General features: G+C 44.2%; 1 protein-coding gene across 2 annotated transcripts in view; it reads right to left on the bottom strand.

Moving 5' to 3' along the window:
- Positions 1-100: 100 nt before the first annotated feature.
- Gfpt2 (glutamine-fructose-6-phosphate transaminase 2) overlaps positions 101-17,282 on the bottom strand; it is a 43,618-nt gene continuing 26,436 nt past the window's right edge. For both annotated transcript variants that reach the window (XM_040748516.1, XM_040748517.1), the window contains 10 exons: positions 15,349-15,512; positions 14,879-14,974; positions 14,697-14,794; positions 14,271-14,391; positions 11,616-11,773; positions 11,250-11,364; positions 9,246-9,373; positions 6,192-6,359; positions 3,574-3,735; positions 101-1,008 (listed from right to left, as the gene is read on the bottom strand). In XM_040748516.1, the coding sequence (XP_040604450.1) occupies positions 964-1,008; positions 3,574-3,735; positions 6,192-6,359; positions 9,246-9,373; positions 11,250-11,364; positions 11,616-11,773; positions 14,271-14,391; positions 14,697-14,794; positions 14,879-14,974; positions 15,349-15,512 (1,255 nt within the window). In that variant the 3' untranslated portion in view covers positions 101-963. The remainder of the gene's footprint in view (positions 1,009-3,573; positions 3,736-6,191; positions 6,360-9,245; positions 9,374-11,249; positions 11,365-11,615; positions 11,774-14,270; positions 14,392-14,696; positions 14,795-14,878; positions 14,975-15,348; positions 15,513-17,282) is intronic.

The raw sequence follows: 17,282 nt of genomic DNA, 5'->3' as shown, positions 1-17,282 counted from the left end.
AGTACCTCTATCTTGGATTTCTCCGCCTCCAGAGCAATGTTCCCATTAGACACTGCTCAGACCCTCAGAAAATGAAATTAATCAAATCAAATAAACAGGATGAAAAAAAAGTTGCACTGTCTTTATTATAAAATTGCATAGTACATTGATTGTGCACGCATTTAAATAGAGCAGGGTAGCTCCCTCGAAACCGTCTTACATGGGGCACTTCAGGCTGGTTTACTATAAGTAGGGAGCAGGGACCAAAGTGCTGCCTGGGCTTAAAAAGAACCATGATATAATTAAGCAGAAGTCAGAGAGTGGAGGCATTTGAGCCCATCTGAGAATATTGAAATACTGAAGGAAGTAGAGACTTTAATTGAGCTCAAAGGAGACTTAGGAAGAGGTCGGAGGGAACTCACTGATGTCAGGGGACGAAAATCAGGAGCAGCTTATGGAGGGAAGCAAAGGAAAAAAGAGATAAAGGGCTCATGCCTTGTGCCCAAAACTGAGATGAATGACACTCGCCAGGAGTGAGCCCAGAGACAGCACACTGGGTAGCCCAGATGCACAGTCTGGGCATTTCCATGGCTACAGAAAGCCACATACTAGAAAAATAACTTAAAAGCTATACAATCATCATTATAAATATTTCATCTTTTAAAACTAGCTAGTGTTGGTTAAAAAAGGTTCACAGTTACTCCAAAGAGAGCGGTATCTCTATTGCACTGTAGTGGAAAGTCTGCTCCAATCCCCGTGTGTAAACAATTTCTTCTCCTCAGTGACTTCAGGACACAGAGAAACAGCATTTGCTGTAAGCAAAGCACTTGGGTACAAGGCACATCAAAGCTGTCAAGCTCTACTGGGAGCACGAGGGACCCACAGAGGGAAGGTCGCTTCTCTTCCCACGTGGCTCCTCTGCAGTTGGTTCAGGTCTGGGATCAGACTGCAGGTGACGATGGTCTCGTCATGGACATCCTGTTCTCATTCCACAGTGACAGACTTGGCTAGGTTTCTGGGAAAGTCAACCTAAAAAGAAAGGTGGGAAGACAAAGGATGAAGCTTGGTTGATAGAGTCCTTGTTTAGCATGCACCAAGATATGGGTTTCATCCCCAGCGCCTCGTAAAACAGGATGGGGGTACACAGACTTGGGAGGCAGGAGGTTCAGACGTTCAAGGCCAGCAATTTGTTCAGTATCTCACAGGTGCCAGTAACATGATGTTTTTCTTCCAGTCTCCTCTGACAATAATCTACCTGAACACCCCCTTTTTGAAAGTGGATTATTTATTGCATAAAGGTTCTTTTAACTGTAAAGCATTTACTTCATTCTGTAAACATTTGTCATGACTTAGCATGTGTCCTGTTGTGTAACCCATATGTTTTACAATGGGTATCTTGGTGGGTGCTCTTAAAAAGTCATTCTTCAGTTACAGGTATGGTGGTGCTCTCTTATAATCTCAGTACTCAGGAAGCTGAGGCAGACAAGTCCAAGGCCAGCTTGGGCTACATAGCAAGAGCCTATCAAAATGAACAAGCAGGGGCTGGAGATAGCCCAATGGGTAACAGTTCATACTAGTCTTCCAGAGGGCCCAAGTTCTATTTTAGTGCCTATATCAGGTGTCTCACAACTGCCTGGAACTCCAGGTCCAAGAGATCTGCTGTCACCTGCAATCATGTACACAAAACCACACAGACACAGACATATTCTCTCTCTCTCTCTCTCTCTCTCTCTCTCTCTCTCTCTCTCTCTCTCTCTCTCTCTCTCTCTCTCTCTCTCTCTCTCTCATGCAAAGCTACAGCAAAAAGCAAAAAGAACAAGCAAATTATTTTATGGCCAGGTGGTGGTGGCACATGCCTTTGATCCCAGCACTCTGGAGGCAGAGGCAGGCAGATCTCTATGAGTTCAAGGTCAGCCTGGCCTACAAAGCTACACAGAGAAACTCTGGAAAAAATTATTTTTTAGGATTAGGAGTATAACTCAATAGCATGTCTGCACAGCCTCTGTAAGACTTCGTTTGACCACCAGCACTGGAAAAATTAATTAATGAAAAAATATTCACATTTTTGGAAGGATATGCATGAATTTCTTAATACTTGTTACTTTGGGTAAAAAATGAGAAGGAAGTATGATTGGGGATGGGTAATAATGTGAGATTCTACTTAGTCTACAAAAAGGTATTTTATTTATATGCTAAGAAAAATGAAAAAATACAACAAAAAGTTATCAAGTGTCAATTAGATGATATACATTTAGATGCCTGGGATATTGTTCTTTGTATTGTTACAGTTTATAAGCTTCTCAAAATAAAATTATAGCTGCGCAGTGGTGACACTCACCTTTAAGCCCAGCACTTAGGAGGCAGAGACAGGTCTCTGTGAGCTCAAGGGCAGCCTGGCTTACCGAGTGAGTTCCACGACAGCCAGGGCCGCCATAGAAACCCTGTCTCTGAAAAACCAAAAACCAAACCAAACCAAACCTGTAACACAGCATCTACTTTTCTACACAGTGAATTGTGTTCTTTCCTGGGGCATAATGTTGATGCCATCAGTCTCAAAATGTCAAATCATTTTCTCCACAATGACAAATCTTAAATGTGGGACAAAGTTGTACATACAAACATGCTCACTGCAGTGTTATTCATAAAATGAAATATTGGAAACAGCAGACTAGTTAAGTAATTGTTCAGAAAATCTTGCTATAACTTCCAATGGCAGCCGCAGAGGTGCCTCAGTGGTTAGGGTACTTTGCTCTGCAGAAGCATGGGAGTTAGTTAGATTCTCACACCAGTGGCTCACAAGTACCTGGATGTTAGTTCCACAGGGGTATGACTCCCTCTTTGGGCTTCTGAGGGGCACTGCATGCCCTCAAAACAAAGATACATAAATAAAAATTTTAAAGTAAAAGATTTTGATGGAATACTATGCAGCAATTAAATGTTGTACATAATAAGTTCATAAAGATGAAAAAACTTAATATAAATAGTACAAGGAAGAAACAGAATTCTAACTTTGATACAATATTAAAGTTTTTGTTTGGTTTTTCTTTTTGTATTTGTGCTGCTATACAGCACTGGCTGCCTCAAATTTGTAATTTCCCTGCCTTTGCCTCCTGAGTGTTGGTCTTCCAAGTATTCTCCCTCAGACCTGGCTTGAAAAAAATGGTTTTTAAAATTTGCATGTACAGGAGAAAGAATTGAATGAAATATTAACCAGATTGATCAACAGTGCCTATGGATGATGATTTGTTTGTTTATTTATTTATGTATTTTTTATATGCAGTTCTTGAGGAATCTAAACAACCTTAAAATGAAAGTTACTTTAAATGACATTATTTCTCCAATGAATATTTAATTAAAATAAGCATTTAAAAAACAAAAAAGCAACTTTGCCATTATAAACTCTATATATCTATGCATTAGAATGGTACCCTGTGCCCCATAAATTTACACAAATGTCAATAAAAAATCAAAATGCATCACACGGTGGTGGCGCACGCCCCCCTGACTCGATAAATAAATATAAAAATGCATTGATATAAAACAGATTTAGCTTTCTGTTCCTTTTTGCTGTGCGTATGCAAATTGCAGACTTACATCATAGCCTCGGAGGACAGCCAGGTGGAAGGACAGAAGCTGGAGAGGAATCACACTCAGGATGCCCTGGAGACAGTCAACCGTGTGGGGCAGTTCGATGGTTTTATATGCAAACTTGCAACTCTCAGTGTCGTTCTTGGAACACAGTATGATTGGACGACCCTAAGGCAGACAGATAGGCTCAAAATACTGTGTCTCTGAACGAAGCAAACCCTCTCTTGCACCCAGCAGAGTTTCTGGCATTTTCTGGTGTCAACATTACTGTAGTTACAATGTTAATCCTTTGACTTTGCAAGAATTACCAGTGAGGGTGTGTGTGCGTGCCACTTGTAAAGGACAGCTTGTGATGCGTCTTGGTGTGTTTCTTCCCCTTCCCTGGTCAGGTGACTGCAGTTTGCACTGTCATTCAGCATCCATTTGTTGGCTGGCTTCAGTGTGCCTTGTCCTGACCTACTCTTAACTCTAATGGGCCTCATAATCCAGTGATGGAAATAAAATGAACAAAGATGAATTTTGGATAAGTGCCACGGGGGCAATAAAACACGAGTGTGAGATATTAATAAGTTTTGTATGTGTTAACAATGACTGCCTCCAAGCACATCAGTGAAGGATTATCTGGATTATGCTAAGTGAGGTGGGATAACACATCCTGAAAGTGGGTAGCACCATTCCCTCAGCTATGGTCCTGGACTGCATAGAAAGGAGAAAGTAAACTGAGGGCCAGAAAATGCAGTTTGTCTACCTGCTTCCTCAAACCCTGCTACCAGGGCAGGCCCTTGAGCCACAAGCCCAGATAACTTCGTAAATTGCTTTTATCAAGGTATTTTATCACAGCAACCAAGAAGTAACTAAGATAGCTGGAGAGGGCAGAGCCAGGCAAGCTAGATCTATATGGCAAGTTCAAGCCAGCCTTGGCTACAGAGAAAGAGCTGTCCAGCTCTTGCACTGCACTATGAAGCTATTTGCATCAAAACACTCCCCTACCCTCAAAAACAATGGGAAGATCCAATGCAAAGGCTCAGAGGAAAGGATGAGCTTGGCATGAGTGGGACTCAGGACAGGTAGAAGACCAGGAACTCAGTGGGCTGTGGAAAGGGGTCTGTGATGCGGAATGGAGAGAGGTCACCGTAGTCTTACGGGAAGCTGTGAGAGGGTTTTCAGTAGAAAATGACACAATTGGGTTTTTATACTAGCATATTTTTTTTTTGAGACAGGGTTCTGTGTATCCCTGGCTGTCCTGGGCCTTGATTTATAGACCAGGCTGGCCTTGAACTCAGAAATTTGCCTGCCTCTGCCTTCTGAGTGCTGGGATTAAAGGCATGCGCCACTCCCATCTAGCTTAGTTTACTAGTTTTATTCTAACTGTATATATTAACTTTTATACTAACCACTGGCCTGAGATATATATGGCAGTGGCAGGCTTAAGTATCTTTCTGGAACTCACCTACCTGTAACTTCATGACTCTGAGTGGTTATGCTCTCCTATCTCCATGAGGCCAGTTAGTTAGTTAGATAGGCTGGTTAGCTCCTAGGAGGGAGTCAATTCACCTTTGGACTTTGAGCAATTAGAAGTGACACTGTCCACAGTGGATTGCTTGCACAGTGCTTGAGTTTGCTGTTATTAAGATAGCTCACAATAGATCCTAAGTCGTTTCAGGATGGGGACTGGGCATGCTGGAAAGATAAACTGTGATGTAAAAGTTGAAGCTTTGAGTCATCGAGGACAGAAGCAGGACAGGAGAGTGAGTTCAATCACAGGGTCAATGATTTAGTCATCCACATCTGCTTAATGAGGTCAAGGGAGAACTCTGGTGACACCCATCAATGTGCAGGGGAGGAGGCTCACAACAAGATAAGAGAAGCTACCCATCTGGGACTTTCACACTCAGGCTGCTTCTGGGGCAGGTCCTAATTGGAATCCTTTATGACAATACTTTAATAGTAAATATTGCCCTTTCTGAGGTTCTGTGAGTTGTTTCAGAGAATTACTGAATGTGAGGGGCTTGGGGGACCCCCAAATTTGCAGTCTGAGGTCTGAGCCCATTAGTTCCTAATGTGTGGGTTCCTATGGGGAGGACTGTGTACTTATCCTGTGAAGTCTGACTTAACTCTGCAAAGTTAGTATCAGAATGGCAATTACAGCAACCCTGGGAAGAAGCTCCACCCCCAGGAAGCTTCCCTGGAAGCAACTCCTCTGTCTCTAGCCCTAGGATCCAAGGCAGCTCAGTGATAGTCTGGTCATTAGCCCTTGCTAAAGAGCTGAAGGATTTGAGCTCAGGCTCCCTGGTTTCCTGACAGATTTGTGTGGTATTCAAAAGGGAGCCAATGGGTCAGTGAGATGACTTAGCGGATGTATGGTTCTGCCAGCAAGCCTGAAGACCTGAGTTCCAGCCCTAGAACCCACATGATGGAAGGAGAGAACTAACGCCTGCAATTTGTCCTCTGATTTCCACATACATGCCCCTTCTCCACATAAAAAGATAAATGCAAACAAAGGGGGACAGGACACAGTGTGGTCACACACAGACAGCAGCCATTGATGGCAGCAGTCAGTGAGATGGGCATGTGTGGCACGGAACAGGAAAGCAGGGGCCTCAGATTGTAGGAGGAGCCCTCACCTGGCGGGCAGTGACCTGCTGCAGGGCATTCTGACATTTGGCAAAGCAAGGATCCTTCATGATGACCATGATGACTGGCATCTGCTTGTCAATGAGTGCCAGGGGCCCGTGTTTCAGTTCTCCAGCCAGGATGCCTTCTGAGTGCATGTAGGTTATCTCTTTAATTTTCTATGGAGACACAAGTTGGGATCAGTGTCACACTGGGGAGGCAGGGGGCTGCAACAGAGAAGACAGAGGGACAGAAGGATGCTGGGAGAGAGGGTTACTCTAAGATAAGAGCTAAAAGACTCAAGGCAGACGGGTGCACAGATGAATTAACAGCAGCAAGGGTGCTCTGGGCCAAAGGAGAGGATGGGCTGCTGTCCAGAGCTCGAACAAGGTTGCTCAGGCAGCAGCAACCTTGCAGCCCCCAGGCACAACAGTGACACCTCTCTTCAGTTCCAGGCACGGTAATGCACTCAGACAGAAAGTTAGCCTCGGTCTAGTTTGCCTTCACCCCCGCCCCCACCCCCTTGGCAAGCCATGTGGCCTCCCCAGTTACCACAGATAATGGTGGCATTGTATTCTGCTTAGATATGCTCTTATTCAATTAGATGGCTAACCATTCTCCCAATTTTAGAACCTTAATCGTATCTAAACAGTTGCTTAGATTGACCTATCTAGTAAATTCCCATACCCCAGGCTATTATGTGAATTTTTTTTCCTTAGTTCAAGTAGATCCATTTCCATTCATTTACTGTGAAGTTTTCATCATTGCACCAATGAGAATGTTAAAGAAAATGCTCCTCCACATGTCTAGAACTAGTTATTTGGGTCAGGCAGACCCTGTGAGGAATGAGGCTCCTCCTTGGAGACTGCAGACAGCTGGTGTGCTGGCCTCCAAGTGACCACATAGAGGCCATTGACTTGTGCCAGCAGCAGCCTAAACACCCCTTTCTTTCCTCTAAGACCAACTTGGAGACACAGCTGAATGTGCATCTTTCATCAGCAAGGCTTCGCCACTGCAGCTGACCCCCAGTCAGGGAGCAGAACTATCATGGGGCTGAAAGTGCACCGCACCCAGGCTTCGCCTCGTCTGTGCCCCTGAATACCCGACACTGTGTTCTTTATAGGAGTTGGACTCTTGTAAGTGACCGGAGTTCACAGTGCAGGGATTGACTGATATTGGGAAATGAACCAGTGACTAGTCTTTACAGTCAACTTGGTGGGATCTAGAATTCCATAAATGCCAACTTCTGGGCATGTGTAAGAAAGTTTTTAGATTGGCTTAACGGAGATAGGGAGATCCACCCTAAGTATTGGTGAAATGATTCCATGAACTGGGGTCCCGGACAGAATAAAAAGGAGCTGAACACCAGCATCTATCTGTCTCTTCTCTCTACTCCTTGTGGACACAGTGTGACCAGCTACCTCATGCCTTCCCCAGCAGGGCGGACAGTACCCTCAAACTGAGAGCCAAAATAAACCCTTCCTTCCTCAAGTTGCTTTTGCCAGGCATTGTCTCAGCAAGGAAGAAAGTAGCTGACACATGTTTGGTCTCTGTTCCTTTTATATTTTAGCATGTAGTTCCTAAAATCCTTACAGTGTTCAAAGTGAGAGGAGTCTTTCCTTGATAACGACAGCAACAGAGTATGTCTCTACTATCTAGAGCAATGCGAGTGTAGAGGGTTGGGATTTCCAACTTTATAGCAGCTCATCCTTGCAGAGTAGACATGGCTGAGTTCATCATCAATGGCCAGTGACTTAATCAATTAAGCCTGTGTAAGGAAGTCTCCATAAAAACACAAAATGATGTCTTGGGGAGCTTCAATATCACTGAATAAATGGTTCCAGGAGAGTGGCATGATCAAAGATGAAAATGAAATACCACATCCCTTCCTGGACACCTTGATCTGTGTATCTACCCCTGCATCTTTGTTGGTAACCTTTACAATGAACCAGTAACATAAGGAAGGAATGAATCTGCAGAAGATGCCTATGTTGAAAGTTGGGACTCGGAGGTAAATTTACTCCCAGCTACCACTATCTGCAATGCTCCTGCATGTCTTTTGTGAGCTATCCATCTGCTGACTAGATACGATAGGGAGGAGCCAATACGCTTGGTACTCCTGTCCCGGCTCACAGTGCTGTCTCACCTGGAATATGGGACCCCTTCAATCTTGTATGGCGTTCTCATCTATAAATAGCAAACTAACAGTGAGAAATGTGGAAGTCCAGGAGTCACTTTTGCCAGCTCTCAGTAGCCTTACACTCCAGCATCTTGTCTCACCCCTACCAGCTTCCTCTCACACTAGTAATTTGTTGTCAATAGCTAGTCATCTTTTTTTTTAAATTCAGGCTCATTGCTATGAATGCAAGCTCTGCCCCCTTTGGAAGTTTGAGGGTCACAAGGAAGATCTACAGAGATCTTGCAATTTCCAACTGCCAAAATCCTTCCCCCATAGATTGCTTGTGGTAGTGGACCTGAATTTGATTTACTTGCTCTATGCAATGCAATCTGTGTGTATACAGAGGTGTGTGTGTGTGTGTGTGTGTGTGTGTGTGTGTGTGTGAGTGAGTGTGTGAGTGTACACCTTGATGTCATTCTTCAAGAGCCACCCACTTTGACTTTTGAGACATGATCTTTCACTGGAACTTGATGCTCCCCAATTAAACTAAACTGGTTGACCAGAGAGCCCCAGAGATCCTCCTGTCTCTACCTTCCCAGTGCTGGGATTACAAGCACATACTAGCTTTTTTTCCGTATAGATTCTCATAAGCCAGGCACTTGAAGGAGCTTCACCCAATGCCCTTTCCCCTTCTCCCTAGTAGACTGAGAACTCCCTGGTCACAGATACCTTCTTCACTTATCTCTGAGACTCCAAGGCAAGAGAGACAAAGTTCAAAGCAGGCTCATGAAGGTGTCTAGTGGGTTGCAAATCCTTCCCTTTCAACACTGAGGCCTGCCCTCCTTCCCATTGGCTTCTTGTAGTGTCTCCTAGGCCTGCTCCATGTTGCACCAGGAAGCTGTGCAATAAGACACTAGAGGCGGAGGCTGGACAGAGAGGGACTCACCAAGGCTCCTTCCAGGCACGTGGCATAGTTGTATCCCCGTCCCATCACCAGGAGTGACCTTTGTGTGTAGAGCTCCAGGGCCAGGTCATGGATCTTCTCATCCAGAGAAAGCACTTCTTTGATAAGCTCTAAGCAATGCAAAGAGACAAGGGAGAACCGGTCATTCTGATGTCCAAACATTCACAAGGAAACCTATGGGCTATAGCAAGGGTTAGAAACTTACAAAGGAGTAAGTTGTAGGAGACACTGCTTCTACAAGTTATTTAGAAGGGTCTTAAACTTGGTTCTGTGATAACCTGGGATACTGGCCAGGACCTTGTCAGGCTGGCAGTTCATTTGTGAGAGTATGCTTATAAACATCTACAAGGCAGACAGAGTATGCTTGTGAATCTCTGCAAGGTAGGCTACAAGCTCTCGTTTCCAGATCCATGTTAACAGGAAGTAAACCAAGAGTCAGAGAGATGAAATCACCTCCTGGGAAGACACAGGACTGAAATTCCAAATTAGCTCCTCAGTTCCTTGCCTTGGGCTGGGTCCCAAGGCAAAGCCAGTGTAAGTCACACTTGATGTAATCAAACTTCCTGGTCCTGGGACTCAGTTTATATTCCTGCAAATCATTGTAATCCCCAAGAGCCTTTGTTCTTGTGAGTTATAGCTCTCAATATTTATTGGATTTGAAGATAACACCAACCAGTTGGGCATGTTGGCACACACCTTTAATGCCAGCACTCAAGAGGCAGAGGCAGGTGGATCTCGGTGAGTTAGAGTCCAGCCTGGTCTACAGAGTGAGTAATAGGACAATCATGGCTACACAGAGAAACTCTGCCTTGAAAAACAAACACATACAAAGAAACAAAAACAAAACTTTCAAAGTGCTGATTCATTCATTGGAAAGTAATAACAGTAGCAATAAAGCTACAACAAAAAAAAATGAATGAGAAGAATGGTATTGTAGAATCAGCTTTTAAAAATGTATTGCATGTATTTGTATGTGTATGTACACATGCAACATCAAGCTTGCAGAGGTTGGAGAACAACTTGTAGGAGTCAGTTCTTATACCATATGGGTTTGGGGGCTCAAACTGGGGGTAAGCCTTGGCAGCAAGAGCCTTTACCCATTGAGTGACCTTAGCAGTCTACCACGTTTATGTGTTTTTAGTGTCTGACTTTTTGATAAGAGTTGACACCACATCTGCTTCCGTATTTGAACTATTGTGATTTTTGTTCTTTTTATTGGAGTATAGATATGTAACCAGGCCTTACAAAGATTTATATTTGGAAAGGGGAAAGGTTTAAAACACCTTCAAATAATTGGGAGTGTTCTTTGATTTTGTATCAGACAAGAAGCAAGTTTCTTGAAATGGGGAGTTGCAAGTGTGCAATCTGAAACACAGATGAAGTTTCTCTATTTTGTTACGTTTGACCTGCTTTGCACTTAAGTAGCTCTTTCACACAATTTGAAAATATCATACAAAGGCCCAGAGCTAGGCAAATCTAAAAACGGACACATTTAGTTACAAACTTTATTTTACAAATCACCTTGTTAAAAAAAATCACCAATTTAGTTTAAAAAAAAAACAAAAACTTCAAATCTGGGAATTGGCCACGCAGAGACAAGCTTACCAAATCCTAAATGATGACTGAAAAATTGACCTTTATTATTGGCAACAAGTGCTATTCCTTGTTTCACCTAAAGGGCAAGGCTTACTTCCTTCATTTTAAGGTAAACATCCCACACTGGTGGCAGACATTGCTACCTAGTGCCTGAGGCAGTCCAGAGATGAGGTAGGAGGTCCTTGAGCTCTGCTGACACTGAGGCTTTAAATCTTGGCCTAGCACGATTTGCTGGACAGTTTGTGGGGAGTGAAGGGTAGGATTTATCCTTGGGTAGAAAGATCTAGAAGGAGAGAGTCATTAACAACATCCTTGATGTGAAAGTAAAAAAAGAGAGTGACCCAAAGGAGCTCAATGGATTTGGAAACGCAGTCAGGTTCTGGGACTTACCAGGTAAAGATCTGAGGCCCCGGATGATCTCTTGCCTTCTGTTCTGTAGAGAAATTCGGTCTTCAGACATCATCAAACCAAACATCACCAGAGAGATGAACTGGCTGGTGTAAGCCTGAGGACAAAGGAGAGGGACCGTGAAGACTTTAGACAGCTGTCTCAAAGATGTTTAAAGGAGAGCTAAACAACAGCACGGACAAAGACAGGGAAAAGACGTAACGACAAAATGAAGAGGCAGGAAAGGAAGGGAGAGGGGGCTCAGGAGGGAAGAGGGGAGGAGAGCCGGGTGCAACTGCAAGGACACCCACTCTCCAGCCGATGCCACCACTCAGGTTCTCCCTGGAGAACACAAACAACAACTCATACCTTGGTGCTGGCCACCCCGATCTCTGGCCCTGCGTTGATGTGGACGCCGCAGTCGGTCTCCCGGGAAATGGAGCTGCCCACAGTGTTGGTGATGCCCACAGTCAGCGCCCCGCGGTCCTTACAGTATCGAAGTGCCAGGAGCGTGTCTGCAGTCTCACCTGCAACACAGGGGTGCTGTCGGTGTCTGCAAGTGCAGGAGCTGGGCCAGCTAGAGCCCGTTCCTTCCCTCCTCCCTGCCTCCTCTTTCACCCCTACTCCTCCCGCTTAGAAAGTCAAGGCCTGGCCAGCCTTTGAAAAGGAAACAAGGGTTCAACATCTTTCCTGTTGGTCCTTAGATAGAAGATCTCATCACTATTTATGCAGTAAGCATGTTCTTATCCTGCTTCTTTGAATCTTCATGTCAACTCTGTGGGGACCTCAGTCCTCATTTCCCTTTAAGATGAGGAGTTCAGAGAAAGGTGACTCATCTCCATCCAGGCCTTGCAGCTGGCTTGGACTGTCCTTCTGGGACTCTAGGCTGACTGGGTCAGATTTGTTAAGGTATAAACATTGAAAAGCAAGGCTGCCCACATGGTGCTTCTCAAATAGAACTTGCTTGAAGGAGACATTTCTTGCAGCTTCCCAGTGTGGACTCAAATAGTTTTTCTAATTAGGCCACCTCAATAGCACAAGCCTGCCCCAACTCCCTGTTTGCTAATTTTAAAGACACTCAAAGCAATATGAAGCCGACCATAAAAATCAAACCCAGTGAATTCCCAACCCCCTGATTGTTTCGTCCACATGGTCACTGCTCTTGACTGTGTTCAACTTAGTTCCTGACCTGTCCCCAAATAGTGATACCAGATGCTTCCAGATGGTCTAATTCACCTCTTCCCCTTTCTCTGTAGACTTCTGAGTTTACTGCACATGACTCAAAGTCAGCACCAGTGAGAGAAGGCAGGAAGAAAAGGAAAGAGATGGTACTATCTACGTTAATCTCAATCTCTGATTTTGGTAGCTTGTTGTTTGCCTAAATCTCCTCTAAGAACAAGATACTTCCATGCATAGACCTATTCATGAACTACATTAAGGCTCTGATGGGAAAGTCAACCCAAAGGCAGCTAAGTAGTCAGTGGGATGGTGGGTGTGTTAGTCCTAGTTTTTCTCAGCTTATCATGAAAATGAAAATGGTATTAAAAATTCAAAAGGGAAGCAATCTTAACTCCCCATGATATTAGAATAGTATGATCAGTTTCCAATTGTAATAATGACATTATGGATTTATGCTTTATCATGTTTGACTCACAATCTAAATTATCTATGGAGATAGATGTGATATGATGCTCAGATTGTTATCAGCTTCCAGATGATCCAGAGGAGGAAATGGGTGAATTACACACAAGGACGACCCAAAGTTGGCTTGGTTGGTAATTTCTTTCTTTCTTTCTTTTTTTATTTTTTTGAGACAGGGTTTTTCTGTGGCTTTGGAGGCTGTCCTGAAACTAGCTCTTATAGAGCTGGTCTTGAACTCACAGAGATCCGCCTGCCTCTGCCTCCCAAGTGCTGGGATCAAAGGTGTGCGCCACTACTGCCTGGCTTGGTTGGTAATTTCTAAGGCTAGATGGCTCATTATATGAATATTCTTACTTTTTAAAAAACATTTATTTATTTATTTATTATATATACAGCATATGTCTGTATGCCCACAGGCCAGAAGAGGGCACCAGATCTCATTACAGATGGTTGAGACCCACCATGTGGTTGCTGGGAATTGAACTCAGGACCTCTGGAAGAGCAGGCAGTGCTCTTATCCTCTGAGCCATCTCTCCAGCCCCGAATATTCTTACTTTTATAAAGGTTTAGAATTCACCAAAATTTAATTTAAAAAAGCCCTCCTTAAATCTCTAGGGGTGACCCCAAGGATATGGTTGAGTGGAGTACACCTTTACCTGGTGTGAGGATGACACCTAGGTTAAGACTCAAGCTAAGGGAAAGCACTTCCCCCACAAACCAGAACTGTGTTTCTCTATGTCTCCCCCTGCTGGACCATGTGGAGATTGCACATAGCAAGTCCCCAGAGCTTGGACACGGAACTCACCATGGATTGAGTACAAGGATTGGACTCTCAACCCAGTAGAATTGAGATTTCTTTTCTTCTCTAAATTAAGCCCAAGAAAAATTTAGGAGCATATTTGTGAGTATTCTTGGAAGTCCTAGAAGGCTGAGAATGGCAGGGGAAGCCAAATTCTCCTAAGTCTTACAGGGAGCTCCAAAGATGCAGCTCTCATTGGTCATCCATCACCCATGCGGGAGGACTTTTAGCTCCTGATGCAGCTGCCTTTGAGTCATCCATGGTCCCAAAAGTAACCTTAATAACCTCAAAGGCTCACTAAACTAGCCTTGGGTAGAATGATTTCTTTTGTCTGTCTTTGGTGACCTATGTGGGGTAAAAACATGTTTGGTCACATTTCTCCAGGAAAACTCACACAACAGCATACAGTGCTGCTTAATAACAGATGCTTGTAAGGGTTTAAATAACCGAGTGTGTGAGATCATGTGTGGTACCCTGCAGACACACAGAGGATGCATTGGAAGAAGAGGGAGGGTAATGATGTCTAGAGAGGAGAGTGTGGAGACGGGCCGGTGAAAACCTGGCCAGCCGCCTGTCTCCCTTACCTGACTGGCTTATGAAGAAGCAAACATCATCCCTGAACACAGGTGTGTTCCTGTCCAGAAAATCACTGGCAAGTTCAACCATCACAGGGAGCTCAGTCAGTTCCTCTAAAACTTGCCGTGTCTAAAGCCAAACAGAATAGACACTGAAGTCAGTGATGGACCTTATATGGAGACAGGGCACTGGGCTTCTGAAGACAATTTATGACATGGTGCCTTGCTGTTCCAGTGGTATGGGAGCTTCGGCCACTCCCAGGCCATTTTGCCAGAAGAAAGGGCTCAGTACATTTCTCAAGCTGGCTTATGGGAATAAGTACAAGGACTTGGTGAAATTCAGAGGCCAGTGCATGTGAGCATTGTGACCAGCATCTTGGTCTTGACTGCAGTTAACTTCCCAAGACTACCTAAGGTCTGGTGTTTTACACTTACAGCCACAGCAGCGTGGTAGCTGGTTCCACAGCCAATCACGATGAGCCTCCGGCATCGTCGAATCTCCTTCAAATGGTCCTTCAAGCCACCCAGGAGCACTACAGGACACAAAGCAGGGTATTAATGTCGCCTCTACATATGACTACATTCAATGGGGCAGGGCATGGACAGGGGCTTCCTACCTGTGTTGGTCTCAAAATTCACCCGACCTCTCATGGTATTAAAAACTGATTCTGGCTGCTCGAAGATCTCCTTCTGCATAAATGCACTGAAGTTACCTGGCCAGGGAAACACCACCAAGGTAAGTAACTTTAACTTAGATACATTTTATAGCTTAACTGTGAACCAGGAAAAGCCTAGCAAAAGGCTTAACTGCTGTTGCTTTGCAATTTTTTTTCCCCAAGATGTCACCATGCCACGGGGCTAATATTACCCATAAAGCCCCCAGAGATTTTAAATAGTGTCTGCAGCAGCTTTCCTGTCTGATGCCATGGAAACAAATCAGGTGAAAGTAGGTCAGATACAGTGATCATGCAGTTTACACACATTAGGCCCTACAGTTTTGGGGACTCAGGGGGCCCTTCATCCTCTGACCCCCCGAGAGCACCTGTTCTTCAAGGCAGCTGCACAGGGACTCCTGGAGGACACCTGCCTTTCATTATTTGCTGCAATTCCATCTGCAAGGTCTGGATGGCTCGGGAGGGGTCGTCACTAGCTAAGCGCTTGACTCGGTGAATGGAGAGTTTCCCATCAGCCACTGCGGCGATGTCATCATCTTCTAAGAAGATGACCCGGTTGGTGTGTTCTATGATGGCGCTGGAAGGAAGGAGAAAGACATCAAAGTTCATGTTCCACCCTTAAAAGTTACAAAGCAGCAACCACTTGCCATTTCCCAAGCACAGGATCCTTGTCATTTTAGGCATGACAGTGACATTACAGCAAAAAGATTCACAGGTGGGCCCTCCCATTCTCCATACCTCTCCCCTCCAATAATTATTTTGAAACCTAACCTTAATCTTAACCCAGTAGAGAATGTATGGAAATACATCATTTCTTCAGCAGACATTTTTACTCATATCTCTTAAATCTTACAGACTACATTTTAACCTACTATAATACCAACATTCTCTTCAAACTTAGCAATTTATCTTCAAATCATCAACTATCTAATGTGTTCAAATCCCCCCCCCAGCAATCTCATAGATGTCTTTTTATAATCAGTTTCTTCAAATAAGATTGAAAAAAAACATGTCACCTTTGGAGGGGTCGGGAATACATACACTATTCTGACAATAAAGAGAAAGAAATAGCACTTGCTTTAAACATTGTAAAGTTTCTGTTTGCTTACCCACGTGGCGGGGTTGGGGGAGGCACATGCTACAGCATGTGTGTGGAAGTCAGAGGGTAACTTACAGGAGGCATTTCTCCTCTCCCACCATGGGGGGTCTGAGGATCATTTTGGCTGCAAGGACCTGAACCCACTGAGCCATCTTGCCCACTCAGCACTTGATTTTTAAAACCACACAAGTTTCTCTTTATATAATAGAATCTAGCTAATAAGGAACAAATGACAGGCTAATCAGTTTATAGGTTTCTAACTATGAATAGCCCTAATCAAGGATCTTGAATGACTGTTGGGACCAAGGGGTATAAACTGAGAGGACCTTCAGTCAATGAGTGAGGCTGGTAATACTTGAGCCTCTCGTCAAATGGAAATGATGGAATAGTATGTGCCTTCTGGCGGAAGGACACACTACCACACGTGCAGTGTTGTTAAAATTCAAACCCCAGTAAGATCTAACTTCTTCTAGACACTTGCCGAACTTGGCACAGCCTAGAGTCACCCAAGAAAGGAGGGAGTCCTAACTGAGGGATAACAGAACAGAACCGGCTGTGGGTGTGTCTGAGGGGCGTTGTAATGACTGTTATTGATGGAGGAGGCTCACCCCACTGTGAGCAGCACCATTCCTGGGCAGGCAGTATAAGAGAGCTAGCGAGGCATGAATCAGCAAGACAGCCAACAAGTAGCATTTCTCCATGGTTTACACTTGAAGTTCTTGCTTGAGTTCCTGCCCTGAGTTCCTTTATTGATGGAAGGTGACCACAAAGTATAAGATGAGAAAAACTTTCTCCTCCCCTAAGTTGCTCTTGGGGATCACACTTGTCACAGCCACAGAATGAAGCTAGAACATTTGCCAACGCTGAGAGGTTTTGCTAAAGTGTGGCTGTTTCCACTGTAGTGAATAGTCTTGTTTTTTGTTGTTCTTGTTTCAAGAGTCTACAGTGCTTAGTCACACGAGAAGCTTCTAGGAGGAATAAGGTAGGCACGGTCCCTGCTGACAGCTTAGCGATGACTGCTGCGATGTAAGATTCCCACATCTTTATTCTCTGGGAAGCTGCCAGTATTAGTTCTCACAGCTTGTCAGTTGGCTTTAAAAGTGTGTAATTATTTTGTCTATGAACACTATTTCATCTTCCTCCAGGAATTCGTGCTTTTTCTAATTTTAGAAACACCTCTCACACGTCACTGACTATAAGGTAAGAGCTCAGTGGTTTCCAGCACCTCTAAAAAATAAAAACTTCAGC

The sequence above is a fragment of the Mesocricetus auratus genome, unplaced genomic scaffold (genome assembly GCF_017639785.1).
Source record: "Mesocricetus auratus isolate SY011 unplaced genomic scaffold, BCM_Maur_2.0 Super-Scaffold_100007, whole genome shotgun sequence".
NCBI classification, from domain to species: domain Eukaryota; kingdom Metazoa; phylum Chordata; class Mammalia; order Rodentia; family Cricetidae; genus Mesocricetus; species Mesocricetus auratus.
The sequence above is the reverse complement of the archived record's forward strand: the minus strand, read 5'-3'. Positions and strand labels throughout refer to the sequence as shown.